The sequence below is a fragment of the Osmia bicornis genome, chromosome 2, assembly GCF_907164935.1.
Source record: "Osmia bicornis bicornis chromosome 2, iOsmBic2.1, whole genome shotgun sequence".
Classification (NCBI taxonomy): Eukaryota; Metazoa; Arthropoda; class Insecta; order Hymenoptera; family Megachilidae; genus Osmia; species Osmia bicornis.
Genome location: NC_060217.1, coordinates 344265 through 354782, shown reverse-complemented (window position 1 = coordinate 354782; position 10518 = coordinate 344265). Strand labels below are relative to the sequence as shown.

Genomic DNA, 10518 nt, shown 5'->3' with positions numbered 1-10518 from the left:
TACTGACGGAATTTTCCCGGCACTCCATCAGGAGGGCGGTGAGGACCTGTACAGACGCCTGGGCCAGATCTTTAAATCCTGCCTAGCGAAGGGCTATGTACCCAAAGCCTGGAGATAGTCCAAGGTAGTGTTTATCCCGAAACCAGGGAGGGACAATTATGACCTTGCTAAGTCATACAGACCTATCAGCCTCACCTCTTTCATGCTTAAAACGCTGGAGAGGTTGGTTGATAGGTACATCAGAGATGAGGTTCTGGCTAGCAAACCGCTACACCCCTCTCAACACGCCTATCAAAACGGCAAATCCACCGAGACGGCACTTCATAAACTGGTAGGTTGTATTGAAGGCGCATTATCGAACGGTGAATCCGCCCTCTGCATTTTCCTCGACATCGAGGGGGCGTTTGACAACACCCCTCACGATGCTATTCAGGAAGCCGCGAGGAGGTACAACATTAAGGACTCCGTTGTAAGATGGATCCACAACATGCTGACGAATAGAACAGCCATAGCAAGCCTAGGAGAGGAGACGGTGAGGGCTGACGTCGCGGGGGGCTGCCCGCAGGGAGGAGTCCTGTCCCCCCTGCTGTGGACCCTCGTGGTTGATGAACTCATACGCACACTCTCCATGGAAGGCTTTGAGGTTCAGGGTTACGCCGACGACCTTTCTATTACGGTCAGAGGCAGACACCCGTTGGATCTAGCAAGGAGATTGCAAAAGGCGATCGTACTCGTAGAATCCTGGTGTCGATCACATTCGCTCTCGGTCAACCCAAGCAAAACAGAGCTGGTCCTATTTACAAGGAGACGACGCTTTTATTTTAAGGCTCCTCACCTTTTTGGGACCCAGCTACAACTCACAGATGAGGTTGAATATCTAGGTGTAATACTAGACAAAAAACTCACCTGGAAGAACCATGTGAACAGACAGACCCAGAAAGCAATCAGCACCTACTGGGCCTGCCGCAGAATGTTTGGCCCTACATGGGAACTCAAATCAAGGGTGGTCAGGTGGATATACCAGGCCATCCTTGAACCTATTATAACATATGCCTCGATTGTGTGGTGGACCTTCATGAAGAGAGGAACACACATAAAGGCTATAGAAAGAATATACAGAATAGCGCTGCTGGGGATAACAGGTGCACTCCCCACCACGCCCACAATGGCAATGGGTGCGCTGCTCGACATAAAGCCACCTCACCTAATAGTGATGGCAACGGCTTGGAGAGCGGCCATTCGCCTCCACCAAGCTGAAGAATGGTCCCCGTCGGGCGGCGGGCTCACCGAGATCCTTAGGGATCCGGGATCGGAGTTAATCCTGACCCACGGTGGAGACCGCTCCAAGACGGAGTACCTCTTCAGACGAGAATACGATCTAATCCTCCCAAATAGAGAGAAATGGCTGAAGGACCCGAACGGCATTCTGACTCCGGGGGGGCTGGTCTGGTTCACAGACGGCTCCAAGACCGAATCCGGCACCGGAGCCGGGATTGCGGGGGAGAGCCCAAAGGTCGAAATGACCCACAAGCTGGACCACCACGTTACGGTCTTCCAAGCAGAAGTGTTTGCCATCTGGGCCTGCGCCAAATATAATCTGGAAAGGGCCTACTCTGGCAAACACATATACATCTGCAGTGACAGCCTGGCCGCGCTCAGAGCCCTCCACAAAGTGGAAATTGGGTCGAAGCTAGTCAGGGACTCTGCACTGACGTTGAGACAGCTATCTCTGAGCAACACGGTTAAGCTGCTATGGGTGCCAGGTCACGCTGGTATCCCAGGCAACGAAAGGGCTAACGAACTGGCACGACTGGGGGCGATAAGCTCCCAGCCATGCCATGAGTACCCTATTGGTGTCTCAACCTATGCGTTGAAAGGCCTGGCTAAGGACTGGTTAAACCAGGAATTCACCAGACTCTGGCATAACGCTAATGGCATGAGACACACGAGGGCCCTACTTAAGGGACCGACACAGAAGCTGGGTGACACTTTAATTCACCTGGACAGGGCGCAACTGCGCATGCTCGTGGGCCTAGTGACAGGACACTGGTACATGAGGAAACACCTCGCGCGCTGAGACTCACAGAGGAGTCGATATGTCCGAGGTGTGAGGAGGAGGACGAAACACCTCTCCACGTACTTCGAAAATGCAGGGAACTAAGGACCCTAAGAGGATCAATGCTGGGGACCTTAGAACCCTCATCATTAAGCATTTCGGCTGGACTGGTACCGGTGCTTCTAAAATTTGCTACAGAAGCCCAGCTGCCAAGGCACAGCCAGTAAGGAGGCTGCCCAGCGGCCCAGGTACAATGGTCCCCAAGGACTGAGTCCCCGGATAGCCTCAACTCGGATTAATAATAATAATAATAATTAATAATAATAATAATGTATTCCCTCAGATAAATGTACATTTATTAACAATATCTATATTACTATATCTACATTGGCTATAATGTACTATACTGATCCATTCCCACAGATCAATGTACATTTAATAACAATATTATTATTACTATATCTACATTAGATATAATGTAATATATTGATTCCTTTCTACAGATCAATGTACATGTAATAACAATATCATTATTACTATACCTGCGTTCGATATGTAATATACATTTAATAACAATATCATTGGTACTATATCTGCGTTAGATATGTAATATACATTTAATAACAATGTCATTATAACTATATATACATTGGCTATAATGTAATATACTGATCCATTCCTACAGATCAATGTACATTTGGTAACAGTATCATTATTACTATATCTACATTGGCTATGATGTTCTATACTGATCCATTTCCACAAATCAATGTACATTTAATAACAATATCATTATTACTATATCTGCATTCGATATGTAATATACATGTTAGGACTTTGATAGGTCCTGAGTATTTGCACGGAGTGCCTTCTATAGGTTGTGAAGGACCACCCAAGTTGATTCGGGTTGGGGCCGATAAATAGTTATGTCGATTGCAGGTTTAGCTATTTAATCGTAGTTAATGGTGGTGTGTGTGAGTGTTACAATGTGTGGAGTGTGAAATTTGTTACAATTTAAGAAAAACTTTGTGTGTCTATTTCTACGTTCTCTCTGTACTATGTTCTGTTTAAGAATCCTCTCCTCGAGCAACTTGAAAACCGTTAAATAGTCGCAGTTCCTCCCTTCCAGTACGCCCTTGGCATGGTAGATGCTGGAAGGGGAATGTGCTCTTCGTACGGGGGAGGAAAAGTATGAACTCGTCTGGGTTTTTCCAGAAATTGCACGTGGTTCCTCTAGGTCATCGCGGCAGAGTTACCCTTCAAGTCTATGCGGGTTATGGGACAGCCTTTCTGATTATTTTGAACTCTGCCAGGTACCGTTAAGCTCTGGCAACCATATGGCACGGAAAAACTATTTGGTACAAAAGATCTGGTATTTCTTAACTTGCCATGCCATAAATCGTGCCTATTCTAACAACACTTTTAATAACAGTATCATTATTACTATCTACATTAGATATGTAATATACATTTAATAACAATATCATTATTACTATATCTACATGAAATATAATGTAATGTACTGATACCTTCCTACACATCAATGTACATTTAATAACAACATATTTATTACTATATCTGCATTAGATATGTAATATACACTTAATAACTATATCATTATTACTGTATCTACATTAGATATAATGTAATATACTGACTCCGTCCTACAGATCAATGTACATTTAATAACAATATCATTATTACCATATCTGCATTAGATATGTAATATACATTTAATAACTATATCATTATTACTATATCTACACATCGTATATAGTGTAATATACTGCTTCATTCCCACAGATCAATGTACATTTAATAGCAACATCATTATTACTATATCTGCATTAGATATGTAATATACATTTAATAACATTGTCATTGTTACTATATCTGCATTAGTCATAATGTACTATATATTTAATAACAATATCATTATTGCTACATCTACCTTAGATATAAGGTACTATACATTTAATAAAAACACCATCATTGCTATATCTACATTACATATGTACTACAGATTTAATAACAATATCATTATTGCTATATCTACATTACATATGTACTACAGATTTAATAACAATATCATTATTGCTATATCCACATTAGATATGTATGTTAGCGTCAGCACGTGTTCAAGGGTTGACACGTGGCAGGGTCAATGCATTTTGGGCTTTGACCTGGGTTTCAAGGATTTCTTAGGATTCTTTAGGCTATCGATACCCCGAGCCATATGTCTGTCATCGGACTTGGGCCGGTGGTAGCTGATACTTGAGGTGCGACGAATTCTAAGAGTCGCGGATGTTTTGTTTATGGAACGGCGATAGAGAGTTCGATCGCCGATTCTCGAAGGAACGCGCGTGTGGCCGATGACCCGAAGTCATGGTGCTGCACGGCACGTGTCAAAAGATAAGGTTGATCTAGAAGGATCTGGCCACGGAGTGGGGAAGATCTTGCATCTTCTGGTAGGAGGACCATGAGGAACGGCATGGCACTTACCCCAGAACCTTGATCGGGCAATCATCTGAATTTAGATTCTAACATGTAATATACATTTACTACCAACGTCATTGTTAGTATACCTGCATTAGATATAATGTACTATTCCTTTAATGGCAATATCATTATGGCCATATCTGCATTAGATATGCAATATACATTTAATAACAGTATCATTTTTGCTATCTCCACATTAGATATAATCTAAGATGCCGTTAATAACAATATCATTATTACTAAGTATACATTAGATATGTAATATACATTTAATAACAATACAGTTATGGCTATATCTACATTAGATATAATCTACCATATATTCAATACCAATATCATTATAGCCATATCAACATTAGATACGAATTACACACTTAATAACAATATAATCATTACTATATCTACATTTGATATAAGGTACTATATATTTCGTAACAATATCATTATTACAATATCTACATTAGATAATAAGTAATGTCATTATTACTATATCTACATTAGATATAATTTAAGATGCCGTTAATAGCAATACAATTATGGCTACATCTACATTAGATATAATGTACGATATATTTAATAACAATGTCATTGTGACTATATCTGCATTAGATATAATATATTATAAATTTAATAACAATATCATTATTGCTATATCAACATTAAATATGTAATATACATTTAATAACATTACAATTATGGCTATATCTACATTAGCTATAATGTACTATACATTTCGTAATATCATTGTTAATATATCTAGATTAGATATGTATTACACATTTAATTTAAATATAATTATTACTCTGTCTACATTAGATATGTCATATATATTTAATAACAATATTATTATCACTATATCGAGTTCCGTTGTCGTAACGGTCGTGAAAGGACGTGTGTCGAGCCAAGCGGAGCGATTGAAGTGTAAAAAAGGAGAAAAGTGGGGAAGCAAGGTGTAAGGGTTATAGAAAGTGTGAGTAGATAGGGTAGGGAAAGAGTGACAGAGCAGGAAAAGCCTATAATAGTGAAAAAAAAGCGGAAAACCGACGACAAGCGGACCCACCAGCTGTGAGGTTAGGAGGAGACAGGGCCAGGAAGAGCGCGAAGCAAGGAGCGGAGAGAGACATCTAGGAGGAAGGGGGGAAAGGTCAGAACAGAAAAAGCCCCGATAGGCAAGGAAGAGCTAGACGCACGAGAAAAGGGGAGCATGGCGGATAAGATGGATGAATCAAAGGAAAAGAGAAAAACAGTGGAAGGAAAAGAAGACCCAGGAAGAGTAAATAAAGGGGGAAAAAGAAGAAGACCGACTAATGTGGAGGCGCTGAAAAAAGAAAAGAGCCTGAGTATGGGAAACATGACGAGTATAGAAGAAATACGAAAAAGGAAGAGGGAAATGGAAACAGAAGAAGAAGGAGGGAGGGAAAGTGAGGGTGACCACAGTACCCAGGTAGAGAGATGGATGTTCAGAGGAAGTAACCTAGTGGAGAGGTCCCCGCAAAAGAAAAAAGAGAGAACGGAAGAAGAGGGAGGACTTGGAGAACTAAAGAGGATGATTAGAGAACTGGGAGAAGACTTGAGTAAGAAAATAGACTCAAGTGCAAAGAATCAGGGGAAGGAGATAAGGGAGGAGATAGCGGGAGTAAAAAAGGAAATAGAAAAGGAAACAGGAAATCTAAAAGAAGAAATTAAAAAAAGAGAGGACAAATGGATGGCGCAAAAGAGAGAACTAGAGGCGAAAATGGAGCTGCTAAAGAAAAAGGTAGAGGAGCTAGAAAGAGGGGAAAAAGAAAAGGACAAATGGAATAAGCTAGAAGAGTAAATACAAAGAATGGAACAGGGAGCAAGAGAGAAAAGAAAGGCGGAGAATGAAGAAGAAGCAATAAAGGAAAAGCTGAGAGACCTGGAGAGCAAGTGGGAACGGAAGGAAAAGGAAAAAAAGAAGAAGAACATAATAATTAGAGGGATGAAGGCGAAAAGGGAAGAGATGAAAGAGAAGGCAGAGGAGATAATGAAAGTAATTGGGGTGCAGGATGCGATAGAGGAGGTGAAAGTAGTAGGGTTGGAGGAAGCGGGAAAAGAAGTGAACATGGTGCAAATAAAACTGAAGTCCATCGAAATGAAGAGAGACGTGATGGCAAAGGAGAAAGCACTGTGGGGGAAAGACGAAAGAATAGAGGAGGACCTGACATGGAAAGAGAGGAGGACCCAATGGAAGTTAAGGAGTATAGCGAAAGAAGAAAGAGAAAAGGGAAGAAACGTATGGGTGGACTATGGGATAATCAGAATAGAAGGAAAATGGTGGAGGTTGGATGAGGAGAGAGAGATATTGAAGGACTGGGGAGGGAAAGAGTGGCGCGAAAAACAGGGAGAGACATGCGCGACGGGGGAAGAGCAGTGAGGGACAAAGAGGAAGAGCGGGAAGAGCAAGCAGACGGGGAAGAAAAGAACATGAGAGGGGAAGGAAGAAGGAGGGGAAGGATAAAGAGGAAAAGCAGAAGAAGAAGCAAAAGAAGAGGACAGGAGAATGGATTGAAGTGGAGAAAGAAGAGAGTGAAAAGGGAAAGGACATAGGGCGCGGGGGAGAGAAGGAGGAGTGGGAAATAGGATTCTGAAACTGCGCGGGGGTAAGAAACAAAGATGAGGACTTCTGGAAGACGATCACGCAATGGGACGTAATAGTTTTAATGGAGACATGTCTCTAGCCATGGCTGGAGCAGAAAGGATGGGAGAAGATAGAAGGAGGGTTACCAAAATAATTTTTAACAAAAAAAAATCCGACTTCGAAATGCACTAAAAAATATAAAATAATTTCTATTTCATTTATATCTGTATTCCACAGCTATTAATACAATCTACTTACTCGTTAAATAGGATACCAAATATATTTCAACCTTTTCGGAGGCGGCGCAAAATTAAACATATAATTTTTTCTTTGAAAAATAATAGGAATTTCATTATATCGTGTATCGTTACCATATCATACTCGCTTATCAATTATCGTACGTAATATATTTCTGTCCACCATTTATATGAACGCAAATTAAGAAGCAAGCTGTAGAGGGAAATCTCACACGTTACTAAAAATATCCCTAGACCTGCGCAAGTTAAGTATGGTCTCTCGTGAAATGCAGTATACAGTATGCGTCATAGTGTCCTTTCGTCTAGTGAAAAAGCACTTACTTTGACGTCCAAGTTTAACCATAGCAAATAAATATTCTAAAGCTTCTATCACATGATTATGTTAATTATTTTAACGCTTTTATTAAATAATTGGATTTATGATATTTGCTGCAGTTAAACTTGGATTCCAAAGTCAGGGATTTTTCACTAGACGAAAGGACACTATGACGCATACTGTACATGTACATCAGAAGTGCTACCAGCTTCTGATACAATCGCTACAATTACAAATGTTTTCTGCCGTATCTATAATGTTTCGAATATGTTTTCTTACGACTTTTTAATTACCAAGTTTGCCATACCGCAATCAAATCGTTATTGGCAGGATCGTATAGTCAGGTACTTTTAATTTTGCGCCGCCTCCGAAAAGGTTGAAATATATTTAGTATCCTATTTAACGAGTAAGTAGATTGTATTAATAGCTGTGGAATACAGATATAAATGAAATAGAAATTATTTTATACTTTTTAGTGCATTTCGAAGTCGGATTTTTTTTTTGTTAAAAATTATTTTATTTCACACTTTTTAGTGGAACGAGCAGTATTTGAAGGATACCGTAAGGATGTTTTGTATTTTTACTGGATACCTAATAACTGTTAACCAAAAAAAATATATTGATCAAATTTAGATAGTTAAGTATAAATGAAAGAAAACAAGATGAATAACATTGATTTCTAATTATTGTATTTATTATTTTCATTTAAAAAAACATAATATTTATTGGGGCCGCCGTCCCTGCCGCCGCCACTCCCGTCACGCGGCCATTTGCCGGGGTAGCGGCGCCGCGTTCCAGCCGCAGTACCTCTTTCTGTAAAGTAAAATTCGACATATTAACATAACTCATTCATTTGAGAATTAATTTCTTTTATTACTTACGACGCAAATGAAAATTATATGTTAGATAATAAAATCTGTGATACATACTGCGCTTAGGTTTATTATTGCCTTGCGGCTGATGTTGCGGCAGCTGCTGCTGTTGCGGTCGCTGCAGTTGTTGCGGCTCATGTTGTTGCGGCTCATGTTGTTGCGGCTGCGGCTGCGGTTGTTGTTGCGGCTGCGGTTGTTGTTGCGGCTGCGGCTGCTGTTGCAGGATAAATTGCTGGTGCAGCGACGCCTGCTGCTCCTGCACCAGCTGCAGCTGCTGCCGAAGCTGCACCAATGCATTCGTCAGCGCTTCTTCTGAAAGAATAATAAAAAAAAAGGAAGAAATATATGTGTTAGATGCATATTTTTAAATCATGCAGTATATTCGCTTATCTTCCATTAAAGTTGGACTTATACTTACGATCAGTAGAGGATGATTCCATTTTCTGTGCAAAAAAGCTTAATTAATAAAATAAAATAAAAAATAATCCGCATTTGTGGATAAAAATTTGAAAAGCAATCACCCCTATTTGTTTTTATTTTATTATTATTTTGAAACTCAGTATTCTTACATGTTTTATACGCTGATTATGAATATTATCATTATGTTTCGTCTTGGTCTGATTTATTTATTATTTTGTTGAACCGATCCGATTGAAAAAGAAGGATAAACTAGCCCGCGGGACTGGGAATAGTTCGATGAAAGATTTTTCTGAACAATGAATGTTTCGATGACGACTTGACTCAGATCGAATTATGAAAAACAGTCCGGCGGAACGCGGGACGGATCGCATAAGGACAAGGACGTCGAACTGTGTTGACGAGCTGTTAACGGTTACATCGAAGCTTTGAATATACGATATTCAACAAATATACTGTAATTTGGCTACTAAATGATTTTCATAGTAAAATAAAAATTATAATTTTTTACGTTTATCGCAATGAATACAACTGCTTCTCACAAACGGAAGCAGCACTGCCGCAAAATAGCAAATCCTAATATCCGGAAGTAAATGAATAAACGGATCTACGTTTAATTTCTTCACACGTCGCTCCCACAAGAATTTACAAATAATAATATTGTTTGATAATGTTACGCAGCATGTCAGCTTTCACAGTTTACTGCACTGGTTCAGGAAACACGATCGGTCATATTTAGCATGACTCTTAAAAACTACCCTAAGCTGGCCGGAGTAGTAGTTCATCACGTATTAAAGAAATTACCACCCAGGGCTTAGAAGACTCCAAAGCATAAACTCAGAACATTCATTTCCACTGCTTAAACAAAAGGCCCAAAGCTTCGGCTCTTCCGGGTCTTAGACGGACCCTGTGTGATGCAGGTGTCTGCGCAGTCCAGTTATCGGTCCCAGGCACCAACGGTCACCTTGACCATAAAAGCCTTCATTCATTTATCGTCTGGGGTACAACCGATCTTTCCAAACCAAAAGGCTCCCATGTGCATCGCGGCTGTTGGGTTCAGCTAGTTCGCGGCAGTTCCTAACTAACCGTTCTTGAGACCCGGGAGAGGGAAAATAGAAACTAGAGACAAACCATCAAAAAGCAGGACACTTCTTGTCGGTCTCCGACCAAGTCACTTCGTTCGTATTCTAGAGCCTCCGTTGAGACTCCGATCAGTTTGCTTCATAAGCACATATACGTCAAATCAAACATACGAACAACTGTTAATACTTGAGTCAGAGTAACTCATCAAACCATTAAATCTTGTGCAAACATTAAATACATCTAACCATCATAATCTTTATATAATTAATTACAACCCTAATGAGCTCTGTCTCCTTAACTGGTCGCAGAGTAGTACGCGACTCGTGGCGTCGGTCAAACCGTAGCGAGGATTTACGACCCTCTTGACGCGAATCACTTTGCAATCCGCTAGTCTCGTCGCGGACGCGTATTCGAGAAAC

General features: G+C 40.5%; 1 protein-coding gene across 1 annotated transcript; it reads left to right on the top strand.

Annotated features, from left to right (window-relative positions):
* Window positions 1-202: 202 nt before the first annotated feature.
* On the top strand, window positions 203-2077 carry LOC114881003. The gene has a single exon (XM_029197599.2). It carries the CDS (start codon window positions 203-205, stop codon window positions 2075-2077), a length of 1875 nt encoding a protein of 624 aa, XP_029053432.2.
* The last annotated feature ends 8441 nt before the right edge of the window (window positions 2078-10518 follow it).

Bases quoted from the DNA above. Each gene is read 5' to 3' on its own strand.
- LOC114881003 (XM_029197599.2), top strand. From the start codon at position 203: ATGCTTAAAACGCTGGAGAGGTTGGTTGATAGGTACATCAGAGATGAG.